Source organism: Camelus bactrianus, chromosome 12, assembly GCF_048773025.1.
Source record: "Camelus bactrianus isolate YW-2024 breed Bactrian camel chromosome 12, ASM4877302v1, whole genome shotgun sequence".
NCBI lineage: Eukaryota > Metazoa > Chordata > Mammalia > Artiodactyla > Camelidae > Camelus > Camelus bactrianus.
The window spans coordinates 23373307-23398050 of NC_133550.1; the positions used below are offsets into that span (position 1 = coordinate 23373307).

General features: G+C 34.6%; 1 protein-coding gene across 1 annotated transcript in view; it reads right to left on the reverse strand.

Moving 5' to 3' along the window:
* Nucleotides 1–24744, reverse strand: part of MUC19 (mucin 19, oligomeric) — a 102540-nt gene that overhangs the window by 73414 nt on the left and 4382 nt on the right. Inside the window, exons 5-30 of the mRNA XM_074375911.1 lie at nucleotides 24217–24334; nucleotides 23708–23768; nucleotides 23390–23487; nucleotides 21318–21528; nucleotides 20517–20639; nucleotides 19973–20096; nucleotides 18407–18542; nucleotides 17062–17154; nucleotides 16360–16444; nucleotides 16051–16188; nucleotides 14915–15064; nucleotides 12862–12956; nucleotides 12297–12423; nucleotides 9995–10241; nucleotides 8001–8053; nucleotides 7803–7903; nucleotides 7407–7558; nucleotides 6967–7105; nucleotides 5885–5989; nucleotides 5593–5787; nucleotides 4688–4927; nucleotides 4431–4587; nucleotides 3259–3384; nucleotides 2258–2399; nucleotides 1465–1496; nucleotides 895–924 (exon numbers count right to left, since the gene is read on the reverse strand). Of these exons, the coding sequence (XP_074232012.1) occupies nucleotides 895–924; nucleotides 1465–1496; nucleotides 2258–2399; nucleotides 3259–3384; nucleotides 4431–4587; nucleotides 4688–4927; nucleotides 5593–5787; nucleotides 5885–5989; nucleotides 6967–7105; nucleotides 7407–7558; nucleotides 7803–7903; nucleotides 8001–8053; nucleotides 9995–10241; nucleotides 12297–12423; nucleotides 12862–12956; nucleotides 14915–15064; nucleotides 16051–16188; nucleotides 16360–16444; nucleotides 17062–17154; nucleotides 18407–18542; nucleotides 19973–20096; nucleotides 20517–20639; nucleotides 21318–21528; nucleotides 23390–23487; nucleotides 23708–23768; nucleotides 24217–24334 (3278 nt within the window). The remainder of the gene's footprint in view (nucleotides 1–894; nucleotides 925–1464; nucleotides 1497–2257; nucleotides 2400–3258; nucleotides 3385–4430; nucleotides 4588–4687; nucleotides 4928–5592; nucleotides 5788–5884; nucleotides 5990–6966; nucleotides 7106–7406; nucleotides 7559–7802; nucleotides 7904–8000; nucleotides 8054–9994; nucleotides 10242–12296; nucleotides 12424–12861; nucleotides 12957–14914; nucleotides 15065–16050; nucleotides 16189–16359; nucleotides 16445–17061; nucleotides 17155–18406; nucleotides 18543–19972; nucleotides 20097–20516; nucleotides 20640–21317; nucleotides 21529–23389; nucleotides 23488–23707; nucleotides 23769–24216; nucleotides 24335–24744) is intronic.

Here is a 24744-nt window from a genome sequence, read left to right on the forward strand (position 1 = left end):
TTCATTTAAATCAATCCAAATAACCCTATATACTTAATGTATGCCCCCAAAAAAATACAAAAATAGTTATTTTCTGTTATAACCACTTAAACAAAGTCACACAGGAACTTTATAAGGTCTATTTGTAGACCAAGAAATAAAGTTCAGAAACCTGACATGTGATAGCTTAGCTTTAGGTAAGTGACTAATGATAACTACATAAATAGTATTTTACTGACAATCACATACTAAATACATTCTCAAAACCTTAAGCTTCCAATTTACTATACTGTCTCTTAACTGACACCACCTCCAAATATTGATCAACAGGAAATAAAATGCATCCTTCAATCACACAAGACAGGAAGAGGTTAAGTGGACTACAGCGACTTTAAGTACACTTTTATTGCCAGTGAATTAAAAGTTCCAAACTCAAAACATATCCTGCATTTTGTTCAAAACTCTTTTGAATGGAAATAATTGAAATAGCCTAATAACTTAACACAAATAATGAGTTAAGAAAAATAAATTAACTTTATTTCTATGTTTTCAAGTCATCTCCCACTGTAATCATGATTTCAAAGCATATACTCCACAGGAGACCACATTTATTTCTTTTTCATTCCACTCGATTCAATAATCATCTAAAAATGTCAAGCTTTGGATGATGATACTTAACTAACAGGCATACACTACCTATTGTATGTTCTAACCATATTCCTGACTTAATTCACAGGAGGATAATGAAACAATATTTTGGCATATCTTCTAGTAACTGTTAATTTTAATTAGAAATTTTTGTGTCAGCAGCTTTCCCAGCATATCATTTACTGGCACAGATTCATGTGAAATTACAAATGATTATCCACAAACAGAAACCAAAAATACACATTTAAACCACAATGATGATTTTACCTGTGAATGTAGCATTTGTAGGAGCAGTTTCTGAAATAATCGTAAATTACTATTAGTGACAGGAACGAAAAATTGTGAAAAAAATTCTAAAACTCAAGTTGCCTATGAGTTATCTGTCTCTTTTTTATTTCACTTCTTGCAATTTCTAACAGAAAAAGAAGTCGTTTATGTATTCTTTTGAAACTTACTGAGATTTATCTTTAAGATGTGTTGCACATGAGCAATCCTTCAAATATTTACCTCTATGTAATCCTCACCTTCCACTCCATCCCTTTATTAAACTAGTTGGACTGATGTCTCACTCCCTTAATTCCCAGAACCTACAGACAGGCAGGGGTACGCCTGCATTAGGAGAACCACCCCATCTACCAGTGGTTGGAAATGCCTGGACAGAGGATTAGTTTTGAATTGACCCAACATGAACAAATATACTGAAATAGAATTCGTCTCAATCCACTGAGGAGCAGTCTAAGGCATTAAGTCCCTATCTGTCTGCTGCTGATGGTTTGAAAAGATCCCAAACCCTTTATTTCAACTTTCCTAAATCAATGAGAGCAAAACATGACTCACCACTGCACTCCAACTCTCCTGCGATGCAATAGCTGGAAGTTAAATTATAAACGAACAAAACAAGAATGAGGTTGAAATGTTGAAATGAAACTCCTGATGACATTCATTTTCCAAATTTAAAATGGCAAATTGTCTAGCAGCAAAAATCAAAACAGAATCAAATAAGACAACAGTAAGTTGTTTCCCCAAGAGTGTGCTATGGATTAAAAATTGCTTGGTTTTTTAGCATGGTTTCCCAGTCTTTTCATTGAGGAGTTCTTGGGACTGAAAGGAATGCTTTACAGTCAAGCTGGAAAGTTAGTTCTTACATTTTCAGTTTCAAACACGACATTTGTTGATGGCCCTAGTACAGACCTCACCTCTTTGCTTCCAAGTCACTGCCTGAAAACCTATGAACATGATCTTACATTCATAGAATAAAAAATTTCTTAAAAAAATTTTTTAATGGGAGTCCTGGGGATTGAACCCAGGACCTCATGTACGCTAAGCATGTATTCTACCACTGAGCTATACCCACACTCCTAAAGAAAACTCTATTTTTACCCAGGACTACATAGTGACATTTTCTGTCCCGTCTTCTACACTAAGTATAAGATTTAACAAACCATTTGTTGATAATGTGGATTTACTGAAAACAAAAAATAACCAACCCAAGTGATATATAACTGAACCTAAAGCTGATCTTCTCATTTAGAAATACCAGCTAACAAGTATATACCTATATATTTTCTTAATTATTTTCTAAATAAAAATGCAATAAACAGAACTATTGGATAGTTAGTAGAGAATGTACCATGTTCTTCCACAGTTATCTTGGATCACTCCACCTGCTGGTATGACATCGTTGTAGAAGCAGCTGCACTCAGATAAACTGACGCATTTCATGGTGTTCTCATCCAGATAGGGGGCGCTGTCCGGGCACGTAGCATAACAGCCTGTGTGTAAAAATGAGCGGCAGTTCGTCTTTATTTGCTGAAACTCATCATACCGCATTACACATTTGTAAACTTATTTCAGTGGTACCACGAACTGAAGTAGACAATAGCAAAACGACATCACACTCTTAGCGAAAAGCCAAAAAATTGAACAGGAGTCAGATCCTCTTGCAATGAAATACCAACTTAAGAATTTAGAAATCCTGGCTGATTTAATTTTTTCCTACAATGTTTTCTAAAACATCTTAAATGATTTGCTACTTTCATGACAGGCACAATGTTTGAACACAATACAAGACTTTGATAAATATGTGTCTAGAAATGTGAATGCCAATTCTAAATATCTACTTTCACAAGGGTAGGTGAAGATAACAGAAGTCATAATAAAAAGGGCTGTAAAGACCTCAAAGCCTGGAATTTAACACAGATGTGACTTTTGGAAAGTTAACGCAGCGACTTCTTTTTTTGCCATTCCTTTCTTTTTCTCCAAGTTATATGTAATGTGAAGTATAAAGTACATTTTAACTGTGGGATATAATTAATTGGCCTTCATTCAAGTGAAACTATACTATATGTTACATTCTGAAACTACATTCTCAGCAAACTACATTGTCTAATGAATGGTGTAAGGATTGACAGTAAAATCAGAGCACTGTGTTCTCTCTCTCTCCTGTTAAATATATAATTTGTCAAGAGAAAATGTTTGTAATATAGAAATATTAATGTCATAATAAAGATAAATAGCTATTCATTAAATTACAAAATGTAAGGCACTGCATTGACAGACACAACATTTTTTAGTTTTAAGATATGAATATAATTTGCACTACTCCATGGATATTACTAAAATATGTCTTACCTTCCAAAAGTGCGGAAAATTTCTGGCCAATGACTCGATCTTTGCATGTTTTTGCAGTCACTGTCCCACAAGGTTCATAATGCCAGCTGAACTCCCCGGGTGCATTATAATAATCACAGTAGACAGCTGTAATTGAATCATATCAAATTACTTCCATTCATTATATGACAATTTTCAACCTTCATTTTCCAAAGCGTTTTATAAGAGATTTTTTAATGATACCAACAATAAACCTACCAAAACTAGATCCATCACATCAGATTCATTTGGTTTTATCCAAATTGCCAGGTAAGCCAAAAACAGCTTACAAAAAAGGGAGGGAAAGTATATAGAATCAAAACAGCACTTTCCTTTGACAGCTCACAATAAGGTTACTTTGAGGTGGAAAAGTAAACGTTAATTTTCCCATTTTGAGATATTTTAGGTCATAGTCCTTATTCACGGAGTTTTTTTTTATTCTTTTATTGAAGTGTTTCATGGTTTTAATGTTTAAGCATAAGTGAGAAAAAATAAATCTCTAGGAAAATTAGGTTTCTTTACATGTAAATAACAGTTCCCAAGTTAGGTAACTAAAGATTTCAACATAATATATAAAGCTGTGCCTAATAAACGGAATAAAATGAGGGATAAATTTCAAAATTTCTTATTTGTCATTTTCCCTCATAATAGTTTCATTTCGAAGGAAAAGTGTTGACTGGTTTCTACTAAAAACACCACGTTCTAATATATTTCAAGATACAGTTTTATGCGTTTTACAGTTCATCTTGACTAGAGCTCTATAAAAAGTTTTCAAGATAACGTGTGAGGACTTCAACCAGCAGTGATATACGAGGTAAATGTTTAAGATTATATACCTACTCCAAGCTAGGCAAACAGTTAGTTGTTCATCTGAGTGTGAATAAAAAATGTTTTCCATCAATACTCAGTTTTCCCCTGCGAACACAAGAACTTTTGAAACTGAAACCGAATTGAATGTGTTGAGCCAGGTGCCGTAATTTTTCAAACAGGTATTTTTTTTCCCATCATAAAAAAACGTATTAATTAAGATGTGTTTAAACCTGTCTATGCCCAAGAATTTGTGTTTTGTGGAAAACCGGACGAGAAGATTGTCTTAACAAAACAATTCCGTCTGAAGACATTTTGAAGAGCAACAGCGTACGGATCTCACTTACGACAGAGATCTGGCTTTCTCCACGTGACACAGACCCCGACCGCGCTGCAAGCCTCCGCGTACATCGCCACGGCCGTGCAGAATCCCAGGTACTTCCCCTCCATGTCACACGCGCAGGCCTCCTCGATGCACGCATCGTAGTACTCGCTGGGGTCCACCTGGCGGGGCACAGAGCACGGCGCGTCAGCCTCTGCGAGCAGACCCCGTGCGCGTGCGCGAGCGTGTGCGCGTGCGCATGCGCCGCCGCAGCCGCACTACCTTGCTGTGGCAGTCCCGGAACGTGCTGTCCCGGATGAGCTCACACTTCCGCACAGCCCAGGCTTTACAGTAGGGGTTGGAGTCGCACGGGAAAGTTTGAGTTACTGTGTCCGAACATTCTTGGCTTGTTTTCCAGCTGTTTCCAAATTCCAGGGCTCCAGCTGCGACTGATGAGTATCTCGTCGTGAAGTCATCCTTGAGATCGCCATTGTTATTTCCACAAAGACCACATACTTTACCCTATATAGATCAGAAAGGGAGATTAAAAAGTGAGTTATACTAGAGACGTATATAGAGAGAGAAATACAGAGATAGCTAGTTAGCTGGCTAGATAGATAGATAGATGATAGAGATATTATGATTACATATATATCATAAATCTATTTTAAATTCCAAATTTTGGAAGGAAACTAGAATCTGCGGATAAGATTGTGCTCCTGTTTAATCCAAGATTTCATATATTGCAAAAGGACCTAATATTGACTAAGATAAATACCTTAAGAATTAAAAAATAATTCTGTTCACCAGCTTCAAATTCTACATAAGTATACTCTTAGGTTCTTAGCATATTTGCTCCAAGGGATACAATTATTTCTACTAATACACTGACTACCTCAAAATTGTATTATATGATAATAGCAAATAACCAAATGTGGTTAAACTAGAATGCTTCCGCTTTATTGCATTTATTTTTCAGCAAGTTATGTCATCTTTGATTATATTTGATATGTCCTGAAAAGTTGAATACACGTGGAGGGCTTGTTCTATAAGAAATACTGTCACTCTCCCACTTGCCACCTATGACTACATCTCCAAATTTCAGTAACAAAAATGATTTTGTTTCTATTATGTTATTTGCTTTGTTATGTTACATTATTTTATGGATATGAATGTGATATACATACATTCCAGCGTGGATCCAGTATAACAGACATTCTTGTATTTTTGTCCCAAATCACGGTTATTCCATTTGAAAATTTCAGAACCAAGTACAGGCCAACAGTATGTACTGTGTACAAATTTCCATCGAGTTCACATTCCTTACTTTCTGTAGTTTTGACTGCTGTTACTTTACCATCATGCAAGACAACATTCTGATCCTGTAAGTTGAAAGACAGATTTATGGTAACATCAGTTTTATTTGGCAGTTCATAATCTGAGCAAAAAAGCAAATAAAGATAAATAATAATACTGTACCTGAAAAGCAACTATAATTTTTCTTGAGCATGTAAGCCCATCTTCACAGCATGGGACACTTTCAGTTAAAATACGGAATGTGCCATTTTCGTCACCGCAATAATCCTTTAAAAATTAAATTTTAATAGTAGTTTATTATATCGGGGACATAGAACTCAATTACAATATTTATATTAGACAAATACTTCCAAGACAGTGACACCTTACACTCAATAAATTACTATATGTTGTGTTATCGAATTTCCAAAAGACAATGGTTTAACTGCATTATGGGTCAGTATCCTTGGCTGAGTCCAAACTAGTTACGTCACTTTGATTCAGTCCTTTTCCCGTTACCTCTATACAAGTTTAGAATTATACCATAGATATATAAATATTTAAATTATATAAGGTTGTAATCATAGATTTATTTCTAGGCTCTGCAAATAGCTAGATAAAGGTGTGGTGATGTGTATGTAACTAGATATATCAATGCCTTAATACAAAACAATCCAAATTTCATTACGTGTTACTCAGTTTAGTTGTATGGAGCAATCAAGAATTCCAGACTCAGGTTTGAATATGGCATTTTCTACTTAGTAGTTTACCTTGCTAGCCCCTCTAAACCTCCCTCATAGGAATAATAATATAAGCCTTTTATATTGTAAATGATTAAATGTAATAAAATACATAAATTCACTTGGCAAACAAACACTCATAAAACAGTAACTGTCATGTTGCTGGTGGTGCTGTTGTCAGGATACCATCTCATATTCATCAAGCACTTAGTATATGAGCCAATATTTGCTCTCATTTGGTTTCACGTAGGGGCTGTTTCTATCCCCATTTTACATAAAAGAAAGCTGAGATGCAGAGAGATTAAGGAATGTGCCCAAAGTCACACGTCTGAGAAATTATAGTTTCAGGAGTGAAATCTGGAATCATCATTACATTATGTTCCATTTTACTGCTTTCAAGAAACAACAAAGGGCTATCTTTCTTTAGCTTTCACATTTTGAGAACAAAATTCTCCAGAGCTCATGTAGAAATAAAAAATATTAAGAAGTATAGAAAAATTGTGATTAAACAAAACTTGTAATTACCTCGAGAAATGAATACTGGCAGAGACCATCAAAGCTGTAACTTCTTCCATCAAAAGTTCTAACATGACCTTCCCCATAGATGTGGCAGGTGGTTTGACACTCATCTTGTGTACAGTTCCAAGATCCTTTTATGCAAGTACTAAAACAATGAGAGTGTGGTAATTATATTATGCCAAGATATATACACTCATAACATTTTTGTAAAGAAACAAAAAACAATGCTTCACATTGGTTTCAATTTTGCAGCTGTCTATATTATATGATGGTCATCATACATAATGCTATATAAAGTTTCTATTTTTAAAAAAAGCATTTCCTAACTACATTTGATGATTATTTTCCCAAATATCCCCAAGAATGACTTCTTTCCCATACAATAAGAGCAGATTGTACACTTTCAAATATCCAAAACAAATAAAAAAGTAATCATGTTTAGGCACCATTTGTTGCAGCCAACTGGGGTGACACTTCCTTGGTCATACTCTCTTCCACCAAAAGAGCAAGGGCAGTCTTCGGGAAAGACACAGTTCCCTTTAGAATTTCGAACCATGCCTACTGGGCAGTAGCACCCACGTCTGCAAGGCAAGTTCTCCTACAGAAACAAATATAAAATGTACACCACCATGAGGCACTACTCTAAATATATCACATTTTCAGTTTTAATTGACAAAACGTAACTATACCACGTATACATTTAGAGTCATCATTTGACAGGTCAAAATGACACACAATAAATAACGATCTTCTAATTATTTTGCATTAATGTTTTCACTTCCTTCTTCCCTGAAATGATGAAATATTTTTAAAAAACTAAACTCCAGTGCCATGGTACTTACATCAAAAATAGGTATGTTCCGAGTGCTACACGTGGTGTCAACTCTTGTCTGGGCCTTGGGGTCACTGCAGTCAATGTATTCAGCCCCTCCAGAACAATTCTCTGTGGGACAAAGGAGGTTGTTAATCAAGGGCCTCCTGATCTGCTTATTTTAACCAAAGTCCATATCTTAAGCTTGCATCACAATTTCAGAACTTACGTAGGGTTAAATCAATTGGAGTCTGGCAAAGAAGAATTCCATCTTGACAGACACTGGAAGTAAAAGAATGTGATACATTTAAATCAAGTTTCAGTGACAACGTCTTCTTTTTTTGAAGTATAGTTGATTTACAATAATTTCCAGTGTATAACATAGAGATTCATTTATATATACATATATATAATTTTTTTTTAAATTGGGGGAGGGTAGTTTGGTTTATTAATTTTTTAGAGGAGGTCCTGGGGGTAGAACCCAGGACCTCATGCATACTAAGTATGTACTCTATCACTTGAGCTGTACTCACTCCCTCTAGACAATTTCTTGATACTCTCTTACAGCAACCTTAACCCCTTATTCACAAACCACCTGTTTTATCACAAGTAGTAAAATGAATGAGACACAGTCCCAAGGAGATGCATAAAATGTACCAAATTATGATACAGCCATGTAGGCATCATAGGAATGTACAAACAAGGTTCTTATGGACACAGAGGAAACTTCATGGAAAAGAGCCGGATCTTGAAGGATGAGTAAGACCCAACAGATATCGCTAAGAAGATGCAACGTTGTGACAAAGGAAAGAACAAGGTATGTTCCAATGACTTGCTTGGTTAGAAGGTAGGATACACTATAGGGAGAAGTTGTCGAAGTAAGTTGAGGCCAGATTTCAGATGGTCTCAAATGACATGGAAGTTTATTTCTATTCTCCTGGCAAATGTCACCATAAAGTTTCTAAGGAGCTAAGTGGCACAATCCAAATAGTGCTTTAGTTTTGACATTCTAGTGGTAACACAGGGACAATGAGACAGAGACAGAGAGGACAGGGCCAAGCTAGCCATCACAGCAGTGCCAGTAAGAGGTGTTGGAGTTCTGAAACGGGGTGATAATGAAGGCAACCATAGTCTGGAGGCGCTAGTCTGAGTTTCATTAAAAAGGTAATTTAAAAAGTTTGTCTCCTGATTTCCCAGCATCCACAGAGAAACTATCACTATCAAACCCCAACCAAATATTTTGTGTGCTTTGATGGAAAGGGGTTTTTACCCATGCTTTCCTTTTAAATAAATGGCCAAGAAAAATTATTCATTGTTAATGATATCTTTCTAGAACTAAAGAAAAGAGACAAGATGCCTCTGAAGATTTTTGGAATAGCTACTTCATTTTTGCAGTTATGACTCTAAGAACTGCTGTTTCTATGTATGGAATAAGAAGTATAAATACATTATTTTGCCCCAAACGGGAGAAACTGCTACCTCTTTATCCATTACAAAAAATCACAATTCTTCAACAATTCATACTGCCCAGGAACTAAGCTCAAATTCTGAATTACGGCCTGACCACTGACTTCTTTTCCAGGCCAGCAACAACCTACATGTGCAATATCTTTTCAAGTATTTCCTACATTAGTGCATTCTGTTTACTCCACCGGGAATCACTCTTCACAACCCAGTTTTGTCTGGAAAATGATTCATCCGTTAGGAAAGCTGAAATGCTGGTCTCCTCTGAGAGGTTTTCTGTTTGTAACCTCCTGAGGTAGCAACGGGCCCTTGCTGCTACTGTATTATAGTATAAAAACCTCCCTGCAATCGTCATGCTTACTGTGTGAGTCTAAGACAGTGTTCCCTCATCTTTGTAACTCCAGCATTCAGCACAAAGGCCTGGCACACAGGAGATATTTATTGAATAACTGCTGAATTATACATACTGAGAGAAAACAAGAAAGCACTGTCTGACCATAAAATTATTTTGTATTGCCTGTAGGTGTAGCTGCTAGAATATTTTTCTACTGTCATTTAAAACTAAACGAGAGTGGGATAAAGTAGTGATGGCCATTACACTCCTGGTAAAAGGAGGGTAATAACTAATTTTAATAAGAAATACCAAAGTAACCATATGACAGGTCTAAAGAAGCCTTCAAACTAGCAAAAGACTATTTCTCTGAAAAGCACAGTCCCTTGATTTCAAAGTCCTAGCAATTCCGTTTGTAATCTCCGTACCATTTATTGTCATCAATACTTATGAGTTTGCCTGGCTTGATGACTTCGTCATTTATGTAGCAGTCACACTGAGACTTTGGAACGCAGTTCCCTTCATTGTTCTGGTACATTCCATCAGGGCAGGTGCATCCATCAACTGGAACATCTTCCACATCGCAACTCCTGTCTCTCTCTGACAATGAGCGGCAGGAAGTATTACAGGCTTTTACATTGTACTTGAAAACGAGGCCACTCGGACAAGAATGATCTGTTGGTAGAGGAGAAAAAAGTAGTAAACGTGTACATATCCAGGAAAACTAGCAATTTTACTTCAACTTGGTGTTTACAGATATTGTAGTGAATCATTCATACCCCATGGATCATCATGGAAAAGATATTTGTTCATTTTGTTTTTCATTTTTTTTCTCTGTCAGTGTTGAGACACTACTATGTTTGTACATTCCGCCGGGGATAAAGCCCATAAGCTAGATAGGCAGGACACTGCTCTCATGTGGCTTATATTCCCAGGGAAAGGACAATTGTGGTGCACGCTAAAAAAAAGCAAGGTGGGAAACTGTGAAGTGTGTACAACTGAGCAACTGCCCTTAGTGAGGAGGAGGGGTAGATGGCCAGCATGAAGGCAGCCTAAGGAAAGGTAATTCTATCTCCGGGGAACAGCCTCAGTTAGAAGAGCGGGAAATGCTTTCAAAGAGCAAGTAGAAGAACAGAAGCTGTAAACCCAGAGGCAGAGGCACTCATTAGAACTTGCAGCACCCTGGTGAGAAGTTTGGTCTTTAGCCTAAAAGCGATGAAAAGCCATTGACTTGTTTTAGACTGAAATGTCACATGATTGGGTACGTTTTTCTTTGTTTTACTTTGAAGATAATACTGACTTCTCGGCAGAAAATGGATTAGATGGAACCAAGAGAAGATAGAGAAGGAGGCTATTGCCATTACCCAGGAGGAAGAGTGAGGGCTTCTGAACCAGGTTGGTGGCAATAGAGACAGAAAGATGTGAATGGAGAAAAACTGAGGAAAAAAACTTGAGAAAAATTCTGGAAGTGAACTTGAGAGACTTTGTTGATTAATTGGATATTGGCTATGAGGTATTAAGCATGACCTATGTTTCTAAAAGGCTTTTTTTTTTTTTTTGGTAAAGGTTTCTAAAAGGTGGTTTTTTTGTTTTGTTTTGTTTTGGTAAATCAAGTATTTTTCTGCGGTCATATCTAAATAATGCAATAAACATTTTTTGTGAAGGATTTTGTTAGCCTTCTAATAACTTTTTTTTCCACTTTTTTACTAAGGTGTAGCTGGTTTACAATTTTTTTAAATACAGAATAACTACAATTTAATAAGAAAAATAGCATCCGATTTTTTTTAATGGGTTAAGGTTATGACAACAGCAATTCAGAGAAGAAAAAAAAATCCAAAAAGTTTATAAGCATGAGGCAATAGGTTTCGATCTTGCTAGTAAGCAAATGCAGCAACCATTTCTCATCTATTAATTGGGAAAAAAGAATCAAGTGTGAAGGGGGCACGGGAGACAGGTAAACCCATACAACAATATTATATTAGTTTCAAGTTTATAACTCAGTGATTCAAAATTGGTATATATTATACCATTTATGGTTATTATAAAATATTGGCTATATTCCCTGTAATGTACAATGCATCCTTATAGCTGATTTATTTTATACATAGTAGTTTGCACCTCTTAATCCCTTCCTCCTATCTTGCCCCGCCCCCTTCCCTCTTCCCACTGGTAACCTCTTGTTTGTTATCGATATCTGTAAGTCTGTTTCTTTTTTGTTATATTCACTAGTTTATTTTATTATTTAGATTCTAGATATAAGTGGTAACATACAGTATATTTCTTTTTCTGTTCAACTCTAGTGCAAGAAACATTTTAAAACAAAACAATATTTTATAAATATGGTAGCTCAGCCCCAAATTTACTAATATATTTTTTCAAAATAAGTTATTAATATTTGACTACCAGTTAAAAATGCAGTAGGAGGCAGAACATTCGATTTCAGCATACAAAAATTGAACAGAAACATATATTTACATGCAAATGCATGTATATTCTGTTCTTATTTAAGTATGAATATAGGAAATCAAGAAAAAAGAAATAAATCACAAAGTGAAAATGCAAGGATTGAACAAATGTTTTAAAAAAAAATAGAGAATTACCTTTGAAAGAAGCAAGTACAAATCTGTTAACGCATGTGCCTAAACTACACACACACACACACACACACACACACACTCTATTGTAAAATTGAGAAGAAAGTAGTTTATCTAAAGCCTCTCTCCTGCTCACCACATCGTCCGTTTCTCCATTCTTCAATGTAAGTTTCCTTCTCAGCACATGCTTTCACATAGTTGCCTAAAATTGTACACAGGCAGTCTTGACTGTTTTCACAAGTACAAGTGTATTTTTTGCATTCCTTAAAAATAAGAAACAAATTTATGTTACATTATGAAACTATTCAGAAGAACATGTAGACTGGGTAGAATGATTGGTTCATGACCACTTCTGTCCCCGGAAAAAAAAATCTGTCCTTGAAACTTTCGGACTTATTTCTTTTCAAAAAAATGCCAAATAACAAATCAATTATTAATTGAGTTTTCAAAGAACTTAGAAAAGACAGAATGAGAAACTTATTGAAGATTTTTCTCAGGTGGGGTTATTTTATAGTATCTTTTTTTTTAAGTTGGTGTGTATAACAATTGATTAAAATAAGTAGAAACCAATGTTAAATTTAAACGTATATCTTAATCTACTGACAATGGCTCCTGTTTGAAAAATTTTAATATCTACATGTTTCTTTTAATATCATCAAAATATTTCTCAAAAAAACTGTTAGTGTTAGACCCTCACATACCTCATGGTACAATTTAGGATTCACAATTGGATGGCAGGAAGCAAAGGGCCCACTTGAATCAAGAAGAATTCCACAGTGCTTTTCAGCAAACCTTTCTGGAAGAAAATTAATGCACTCCAAATTAGATCAAAATTTCATAATTTTTTAGCTGAAAGAGAAGGTATAAATTTTTATTATATATAACTATTTATAATAGTTCTGTCCTTATTAGAGCAATTGTGTGTTTTTAGGGTGTTTTGCTGTAATTTGTTATCACTACATACAAAAGTAGCAGGATATAATCAGAAACAACGTGAGGCAAATCTGTATTAGCTTTGGACTTTAGTATTTAATCAGTTAATCTTCGGAAATGCAGTTTCTATATAAAAATAGGAATATAGGAATAAAGGGACCAGATTATTCATTTAGGTGTCCTTTAATTTAAAACAGATATTTATGTCTGAATTATGAGAAGTTGGTGAATGAAGCCACCACCACCTCGCCACTGTCATCCCAGAAGGTCAGATCAGTATTTTTGAAGGTCATACATTATGACAACCAGTATCAATAATTCAAATACACTGATTTTATTTTTTAATGCCTTAACTGATGGTTGGTTTATAAATAACTAGTCTCATTGTAAATTAATAGAAAAAAAAAGTCACAAAAATAGCACCTAAGTAAAAAATGTTTTGTTCAATGATTTGCAAATTCTTTAATTTGATGACCATAACTAGGACAAACATTGCTCAAATTTTTTTTAACTGTTTGTTGATTGGCTTTTAAAAGTTACTGCCACCAGGAATCAATAAAGGAAGATGACTAAATCTATTAAAAGGACATTGAGGCCAATTATTACTAAAATTTTGACAAACTTTTAACCAGGTATTACCACTTTTTATGTAAACATTGTTAACAGCTTATTGAAGTATAGTTTAATTTTCTGTATTTTATTTTGTTAAGTATATATAAAACACTGAAAATTGAGAAAGTTAATTTATATACCTCTCAGAAGTATCAACATATAGTCTACTTCACATAAATTGGCTTGGTTTCTTATAAGATATACATTCTTTTCACCTATTCTCATTTTAATTGTTTTCACTGCAACACCCACAAAACAAGATAATGACAATTAAAACCCTGAAATATGTATCACCATGCTGATATAAATGCATTTATCAACTCATCTTTCAAATCAAAACAAGTACATGAAACTTACCAAAGAAATTGCTTTAGTATTTTTAAATGTTATTATAAGCTGATCAGACATTTCTTTCAAATATGCAGATTAACATAGAAATCTAATTAACACAGCAACATGATATATTTTAACTTACCTTCCACTACATTCCATTATTTATGACAGAAGCAGCATAAAATGAAGTGTGTAATAAAATCAACAATACTACGAACAATCAGAGCAAGACTTAGACTCAAAACACTTGAATTACACCTTATTATGAACACTATATCTAATCTCCACTATGGGCATTTACATCAGTGGGGGTCATAACATCATCCATGTCCTTCACGAGTCTCTGTGGAAATTAACTGAACTAAAATGTATGAAAGTCTTTAGTCAGCTAAAACATGAGCTGAATCATACAGGTGTACAGTTTATAACTAATACACATGATAACGGTGGTTAGGAGACCTGGATCTAGCTATGGCAGTATCGTCGTGTCTCACGGTTTGGGTGAGGCTTGCTATTCCAACCGGTGATCACTTCCACCACTAAATTAAAGACAAATAATAATAAACTAAGTGATCTGTAAAGTCTCTTCTAAACCTATTGTTCCATAACTATGGAGAAAACTGTACAAAGAGGAAGAGTTGGTATAGAAAAAGACATCTGTGTCTTTTTCCTCCCTTCCCTAATGAGAGACGTGTTTTCTGAGAGTGTCCTCAGCCAGCTAGACAGTTTCTCCGCTGTTCCCTATAAAACTGGGTCAGTACAACAAACACTGCTAAAACCAGGATTACCTGACAGTCCCATACTATTACCAGGATAAGCATATAATTCCTAGCACCTAATTTTTGACTACAGAACCTGATGTTCAGTTAACATTACCTGTTTCTATGCTGATGCATGAAGCAGAGCTTCCTTTAGGACAGGACATCATTTCCCAAGAACTCGCAAACGCCTGAGATGTCTTCTCTAATATATTCTGACTTGACATGAAATCATCCTCTGCTCTGTTGTTGTAGGAACCACAGAGTCCTGTGTAGAGCACAGAACAAATTTTAACATCCTCTCAACCACTCAACTTTTTGCATTCATATTCAGGTCTTTGCTCAAATCAAAACATGTAGAAAACACCTGAGAATTGTCTTAGTTAGTATTTACACATACAAGTAAAATTTCATGACACTTCAGATTGCTACCCCCTTTTGTAGTCACATGAGCACTGAAAGAACATCTGACTTGAATATTATGTTTTTCCTGTTTGTTGCTGTAACTTAACCTCCTTTGACAACATTGTAGGAAACATGCTTTATGACTGCGAATTTTCAGTTTCGGCCTGGAGAGGTGAATTATGTTAAGGGCTATCTGTCTATCTTATCTGGACTCTTATGACCCATGAATTACATTTTTTCCTATGCATAAAAAAGTCACCTTCTTAAGCGAAAGTATATTACAAAAGCTTAGATTGTTCTAAATGAGTAATTGTGGGATTTCTATTATTTTTTTTGCTTTGACATTCAAGACAGTATATAAGAGCTCATTTCTTTGATAGAAAAACTCAGTAAAAGATATGACCATGTAATATATCAGTAGAAAGGCAAATTATTATGTAGCTTGTGTTTGAAACTTGATTTTTTTAAAGATTTATGTCTCTAATATTTTCATTTATTCTTCTACAGGGAAAAACTTTAGTAACATATAGCAAAGTGATATACAGCAGAGTGATATATTATCAGTGATATATAATGTACATTATCAAAGTGATATATAAAATATATTATTAAATCTCACCTAATTTAAAGACCTTAAAATGGTTAAATTGTTGAAAATCACTTGGAAAAGATTTTGTAATAAATAAAGCTGTCTTCACTGTACGTCATAATTATTTTACTGCAACGTGGAAAGGAAGATTAAGTAAACATGCTTTATGATCTAATGTCATTAATTGAGACAATTGAAAGTTGCAATAAATGATGGTCACATTAGAGACTTGGAAATAAAAACATACCTAGAGGACTTACCTACAGTGTCTGTGAATTGGTTGGGTGGCATGGAAATATATAATTGCATCACAGGAGCAATTTGTATTTGTATTTTTGTATGAAAGTATGTTTCTGCTTGAAGGTATGAGGAAGATACTTTGAAGATCTGTATTTGGTCTGTTAAAATAATTTTAACATTAATAGCAATAATAACATATTAAACAGTTTTTATTTCTTAAAATGCTTTTATACTTTATATATTTTAAAAAGCAGAAACGTTTACTATCTTAAAAATTGAATAAATTAATGTACTTTATGTTTGTTTTTTAATGATATTATTAAACTTACCTGAATAGTAATAACCTTGATTTCTAATCTTGTCATTTGTGACTGTTCCATCTCTATTGAATATATATTTGTCAACTGAAACAGACTAATAATTAAAGCACATTGTTAGTTCATATTAATTTACAATATTCATTCATTTTAGTGTAATATATGAAACTGAAATGTGTCATAAAATGTTTAATTTTATTGGATTAATTTATAAATATCTAAAATATAGAACATTTTTAAAGCATTTCTTATACCAGTTCTTTGAGCAAGATTATAAAGGACTTTTCATCTCTAACGTGTAGATGAGGAGACTGAGACTCAAGAAGGGACCTTGGATTTCCAAAGGTCAAGTGGCTTATAAGTATCACAGACCAAGCTAGGTGGCCACCCTCCCTATTTAGGTCATCTCCAATTAAAATGTCAGTTCCAAATACATGACAGTCTAAATAAATACAATTGCCTTCTTAAATGGTTCACAGAGTTTAATAATTTAATAGGCACATGAGGTTGATCTGTGATTAGCACATTAGCTGTATGCCTAGGGTATACCTAAGAATCCTTGGAACTATCCAGCCCCTCCATGGGTTTATCAGTCTTATTTATGCTTTTAGTTTACACAGTAAAGCCTCTCTTCTCTAACCTCAAAAATTCTCAGTTTGTGAAGTAATTGATTTGATTTTGCTCTGAATAAACTTTAGGAAGCTGATTACTTACCGAATTCAAGAGGAGTGTAACACTATTTAAGCACGTTCCTGACTGACCACTCGGACATGGACGAAGCTCAACGCTAATAGACCAGTCTTCGTCCTGTATAAAAAATGCATTTCATTTAAATGTTTATTGAAATGTCATGGATTACATGCCATTACTATGTGATTCATCCACAATGCATGTTTGTCTTTTCAGTGTGCAAAAGGTTTACATACAATCCATCTGCTCTGAAACTAGAAGCCTAGTTCAGCTAATGGTGCAGTCTAGTGTTGGCCAAGTGCTTTACGGATGGTCCAAGCATCTTGCTTAAGTTATACCTATGTAATCTACAACTGGTGGATTTTCACAGTCATCATTTTTCTCTTTTCTCTTTATTTTTGTCTTCTCCTCCAGGGGAATTATGCAGAGTTATTGAGACTAACAGGATTTAGCCTCATAATAAAGAAACTAAACATAAAATATAGCTTGTTTATTCACTGGACAATCCATAACATCTATTTAAATCCAATGAGAGAGGTATTTAATTTGTAAGCCCATAACATAAGTCATCCAACGCTGACTTCCAGTTATCACTTCAAGATCTAAGAATATCTACTCTATAAGAAGCAAATATACCACATATTTGGATATGTTTCCCTCTCACTTTGCCCGTCCCCTGTCCTCATGGATTATGTGAGGGGCATACAAAGAAGGAAAGAAGATTTGGAAAACTGACTTTTAGCAACTATACTTTTCAGATTCCTGCACATTGACCCACATCTCTCTCTTTAGGAGCCACAAATTCTGCTTATCACTTTTCCTTTCCAGGAAGATTAAGTAAAATTGCTTATTCTCCTGCTAGCTACAGGCACAAGCTACAAAATGGAATCCTCCTCTTACTGAAATGTAGATTAAAATGTTAGCACTGAAAAGAGTTTAAATGTAAGGACAGCCTCTATCATAATGGTGCTATTGTATTATAAAAAATAAATTAAATGTAAAAGAGTAATAAGGAAAGAGGAAGATGCCATGTGGAAAGTGAAAGATACTTTCACTTGCGGCATGAGTGAGCACATGCAAAAAAAGTAGAAAAAGGAAATATTTTTCCAGTGTATTCAGAAAAATATTAGTTATAAAGGGATTTAGATTGCTTTTGTTTAGCAAGGAATTTCTAGGGAGTGCAGGTAATACTGATTGTCAGTGTCAATATGTGACAGAAAACAGATACTGAAATATATAACCAATAATTGAAGGGCTGTCTGCTATTTTTTTAAAATGGTAAATTAAGTAGAAGATAGTGTTCTAAGCTGATTGAAAAATATTTTGGTGTCTGTATTAGCTTTCTCAGGTGTTCTAGACTATTACATACGTGGATAGCCAGATAGTGACAGTTTCCAGGATGGTTGTATTTAACACCATCAAAAGTCGTAATCAAGCTTCCTTCCACCTTACATCTTCCAGGACATAACAGTTCAGTGCAGGACCACTTTGCTTCTTGGCACGTGCTGTTAAAATGCAATGGTTATGTTAAAGGTCATCGATTGTGTTTTCTCTATGATGAAAATAAATAACAAAACATTTAAAAAATTACAGCTTAACCTAAGACATCTAGTCAAGCTTTATTAGACCATCTTCTTCATTCCCTACGCAACATCTCAACTCTGATAAAATGTCTCATTGACAGCGGTATCCTCATATTTTAAAAGATTCTAATTCTATCGACTTAAATAATAATGTCTGCCTGCATTAAACATATAAAAACTTGTAAACTGAATTTCAGGGGGTTGTTTGAGTAGAACACATTTCACTATTACTGTTAAAACACCTGCTACGTGTCACGTTGTAGACCTGCATTGCCCAATATAGTATAGAGACGTATGGCTATTGATTACGTGACATGTGGCTAGTCAGTCCAGTCCAGATTGAGACCTGCTATGAATGTAAAACACACACAGACTTCTAAGAGTTAATACGAAAAAAGGTTGTAAAAAACTCTCTGTGTTTTATACTAATTTCATGTTGAAATGATGGTGTTTTGGATATGTAAAATACATGGTTATACTTGATTCCACTTAGTTTCTTTTTTGCTTTTTAAAAATGCATCCACTAAAAACTGTTAAATTATTTATGTGTGTTATATTTGTGGCTCACATCATATTTCTCTTGGACAGCACTGCTATCCACATTCAATAAATCACAGCTCTTGTTATTCATAATTATTATTAATATATTATTACCAGACTAATGGAACACTGCCTATTTATCAAGAAAATATTACAGTATAAATAATATATTAGTTTTCACTGAGTCAGATTATTTCCCCACAAGGAAACAGTACATTTCTAGAAAATCCTTTGGAATCTTGCAGACATTTGAAGTTTCAGAGAAAAGTCATACTGAGAAATAAAGAAATCTCTTTGGTCAGCACATTGTTCCTGAATTCAGAATGAATAATCAAGCTATTTAACTAAAAGAGAAATAATCTACACTAACTTTCAGCACATTAAAATCCACTCAGGATTAAATATATCTTCACCAGTGTAGCCACATGTAAAATTATTTGAAAAGTGTTGGGTTGTTTCTAATTGAATATTTTTAAATATTCTTGGCAATTAGCATAATTATTGTTTTATTATTATAACCATACTTTTGTATTATTCTTTACAACCACCAATTTGGTTTACTATTCAAAATGTTATTTCAGTTAGTGAAAAATATTATCTTTTAAAGATACACAGAAACTCATCTACTTTACATAAAACACACTAAACTTTCCTCAAATAAGAAAGCGTACCAACACAGAAAATGCAGTGAGGTTGCTTTTTGCTTCTGAAACGTTTCTTTGAAGTGTGGATTTAAGAATTATTTTAAGTTACATTAAAATATTTGTATGACGTCACTATCAGTAAAATGCAGACAGAAAGTACACACATACCACTCCGAACCACAAGGACCTTCACGGACTTCTCCTGCCTGATACACTTTTCCATTAGATTCACAGGGACAGTCAGCCTTCAGCACACATTTCCCTTTCTCTCCAATGTCATCCAATAGATAGCCTAGAATACATCATATAAGATTAATCTCAAAGCTATACAAAGCTCAGTCAATTCTCAAGCAACGGATTGTGAAATCACTTCTGAGATCGTCCTTTCAAGTGTAAACATGTACTTAAAATGATGATTTCTATTTAAGCAAGAACTGGCAAGAGTGGAGATAATTGTCTGAGCCACGGAGCAGTCCTGTTGAGCCCAATATAGGACTAGTGGATCATCTGTGTAGGACCATGGCCCTCAGATATTGTAGAGATACAAATGCACATTAACATGATAAAGTCTCTCTTCCCCTCCCCTGCAGTTTTCTAGACGGATGGATTATGAATAGATAATAATTTATTCATTAAATATCTTGTTAGAAACAAGAGTCCCACTATAACTGAGGCACTTCATTTTCAACTGTTTTAGTATAAATACTATTACCTTCTAGACAGGTGCAGCCACTCACACATTCAATGTCTTGAAAAGGAGCTACATTAGAACAAGTTGCAGGATTTGAGGGACCACATTCTTTGTAGATATGGTTTTCTGGGCATGTCGGTTTTTCTGGAGAAATACACAAATACGTATATATGGAAATTAGAGGAAAATGAATGTGATACATACATGATATTCTAATGTGGATCTTTTCAAATGGGATTCCTTGAGTAATTTTCAAGATATAGGTCAGTTTTTTAAGATACTAGGTAACTAAATTATGCCAATTTCCTATGCACCACATTATCTTAAGATACAATATTAATTTGGAGGAAATGTATATTATATAAAATCATTTTATCTTACTTTGAAATTGATATTCTCCTTGTGTTTTAACTTACAAAGATTGTGTTAAGTATACATGGAAACTATATTTATATCTGTATGAAACTCATTTATGTTTTTTAGTTTTTAGAATGGAAAAAACCAACATACTTTTGATAACTTGTTCAGCTATTTTTATAGAGTTTTTACAATTTTACAGAATTATTCACTTTTCCCAGTGAGTTTTACTGATTATAGGGTATAAAGTCCCTAATTAAGATCTTAACACAAAGCACTTGTGGCAAGTCACGCCACAAAATGAACCTCAGTTTCCTCATAAGTACACGTCAGAGACAAGACTATCACCTCTAAGTTTCCTTCCAGGGCAACAGGCATTTGAGAAGATTACTTTGAAACATGGCTCAACTTTAGAGCACTGTGGAGATGTCCTGATTTGGAATCTGTAATACGTCTAAAACCTACCACAAACCACATCGGAATCATCTCTCCAGGATTCATAGGTGCCAGGACCATCTGAAGCGCAGAGGCGGGACAGCTCTGAGTAAGTGTCACACGTGGAATTTTTGTCTCTATTTTGACAATACTCGCTGATGCAGATCATTCTGTAGTCATTGGATAAAGCGCTAACCTTCCCACACTGCTCAAAGTAGGTTCCAATAATTTTGTCACAGTACTACAAAATAAAGCACAAAGTTTTATTAAAAGATAAGAAAAATGAAGAATCAAGTGACTATTCAAGGAAAGATAAATTCAGAAGTTTTTTTTTTTTTCTTTACACAATATCGCATGGCTTTGACAGGGAGAGTTGTTGAACACGGGTTGAAATGGAGAGCTCTGAATTATCACGTTGGTACAGTGACTCCTAAGGGAAAACTTCACCTCTGGCATCTCAGATTGCTATACAACTTCAAAAGTTGTACCAAACTCATCAAAACTTTCTCTAAAAGTGACATGAAGTTTAGAACTCAAGAAAATAGAAAGAATGAGAAAAGGAAAGATTGCTGATGCCAGAGATCAGGGTGGTGAATGATTGATACCACAATAGACAGAGGGATATAGGCCCTTCCAACTGTTAGTCTGCCTGTATTTGATGGGTAAACATGAAACAGAGTGATTCTGTGCTTCCTTGGTGGGGGCCATGAGTGTTTGCTCTGAAACAACATATTTGTTCCCCTGTTGGGGAAGGAAATAAAGACACATATTATCAAGCATAAAAAGTTCAAATTTCAACATATTTTAACTACCACATACCTGTTTTCTATCTTAACTATGTTTGTTTTCAGAGAAATATAAAAGCTACTGGCAAGCAAATGCATGGTTTGCACCAATTAAGCCCTAGGAACACTGATAACCTTCTCCAAGTGACATATAAAATTAAGTGAAATGAAATCTTCAAGGGTTGTTTTTTATCTATGACTCTTTGTGTAACTTTCTCACTAGAGTGCAGGTTCCTGTAGGGCAAGAAATAGAATTTTGTGATCTCTAGGCTTAACACAGTGTCTTGCACACGGTAAGTTCTTTCTAAATTTGCGTTGGCTTTAACATATATTCATTCAACGAACATTTCTGAGCAAATAGAAGTAAGTTCTCACACACTGTGCAACTACCACAACAGATAAAACACGATCCCTGTCATCACAGGCCTCAGAATCTCATAGGAAACATGCAAAGAAAACATGGGGAGTGTTTATAGGCTGTATTTCATCATAAGTAATAATGAGTGGCATAGGGTGTCAGAGGAAACAGAAAGCTACTCTAACTACAAAGACGAAAGAGCATTTCACAAGGAAGATAGCAGATGACCTTTCATAACATCATGGCTTAATTTGCTTTGCTAGAAGATGACAAAGCAGTTATAAATACAACACCCATTGTCCATAAAACACAAGTCTCCTCCACCTATACCGCCTACACATATTGCGATCTTGAGAATTTTGTGCTAGATTGGAATAGGAATATGCGAAAATGCCGTCAGTCATCAAATGAATGCAAACTATCAAATTCCACGTTAACAGAATTACACAAGTGCAGAAAATTCAGAGCAAATGACGACTATTTTCAAGGGTCATCGTCAAAAAGATAGTCTGCAACTTTTTCAAAACGAAGGTCAAGTATACAGGAGGTGACAATTCAGACTGGCTATCTGGGGCAAAACTCAGGGAGTGAGAGCAGAAAGTAGGTCTTAGGAACACGGTACATTGATTTGTAAACTGTAAGAGTCAAGTCAGTCCCCATCAAGAGATAATCATGGAGAGGTGAAGTGCCTCAGTTTACCAACAAACTAAAACGTTTAAGGAAGTTAGAATTGTTACACTGATGTATAGTAAACATCATAATGTTTTAGGGAAAAAGGCACTTATATTAGAATCTACAGCTAGCCTAAAGCTTAGAAACAGACCACAGGGACACTGGAGAGGGAGCAGTTGCAGAATTCTAAGAACAAGTTGCTTAGAAGAAAATGTGGGCTCTCTAAATCGAAATCAAGGGGGAATATTGCTGAAATCTGCTCCTGGATGAAATGTTAAGTTTCTTACCTCTACTCCGTCTTCACAGACTTCATAGCTTTTACTAACAGCATTGGGACAATTACCAGTAATTTTACTGTTGGCAATGTGCTCATTGATATCGTCTCCTTAAAAAAAAAAAAAGCAATGTTTTCAAGATACTCATTATATACGTACACTATTTTCAAGATAAATGTGGACTTGACAATATAAATATATATTTTTTATTTTAACAATTTCTCATTCTTTAGACAAATGCAAATTGTTAGTTGTTAGGTTTATCTAAATATGAGTAATTACTTTACAGTTTTCTTTGGGGAGATAATTTTCTTTGACATGAAATCTTACCTGGAGTGCTGTTGAAGTTACCACAAAGACCACAAGTTGGATATTGCTTGTGAAGAGTGAGCTTTTAAAAAAAAAATTACATGTATGTGTTTATAAAATATTGAAAATATCTCAAGATGAAGTTTACCCAAACCAAAGGACAGGGGCTCTCCATGTTCAATGTCGCCTAAGCTGCTTACTTAGAAATAAACTACAGGGCCTTTTCTAAAAGATCTGGATCTAGAATTTGGAACGGTCCTGACTTCACCTCTTACTAACTGTGTGTCTTTGGGCCAATTATTTAATTTTGGATAGTCTGAATTTCCTGAGTTCTATCATCTGTAAAGTAAGATTAATAACATTCTACTTAAAGGTAGTTTAAATAGTAGACAGTGCTTAGTACAGTGATCAATACATAGAGATTTCTCAATAAACGTTAGCTCTTATTTTCCTTATATTGCATTATTTTTATAACCAAAGGTAAAAACCACAAAGCACGGGATTATAAGAAAAATCATAGATGGACTTACTGAGAGCTTGTTAATTTTGTCCCACATCAGAGACAGGATTCCTCTACGGCTATTCAGAACATTATGTTCTCCGTATTTTTTAATGTGAATCAACTTATTGTTATATGGTATCTGTACACTGAAAAGCACAAAATACAAGTACATATAAAGGTAAGAATCGCATTAATTTGACGTGTTTGTTGTGATAATCCATGTTTCTGCATTTAGTATAATAAATATCATACTGGCTAATAAATATTAAAGTTTTCTTATTCTGATCATCACAGAAGAAGAGACACAATGGCTATTGGTCCAATTTTGGAAAGACTTCTAAGAAACAATGAATAGGTCCTTGGGGCTTCGGAGGCACCAACAAGAAAAAAGTGGTTCAGTGTAAGAATAAAATGATGAAATAATTTGAAATGTCCGCAAGTAGAATATCATGCCTCATTTTCTTATCCTGAAAAGTATTGAAATAGTCATCCTTCCAAATTCAAATCGCTACTTCTGAAAATAATGGCCTAAGTTTCAACATATTGTAAAACCTCA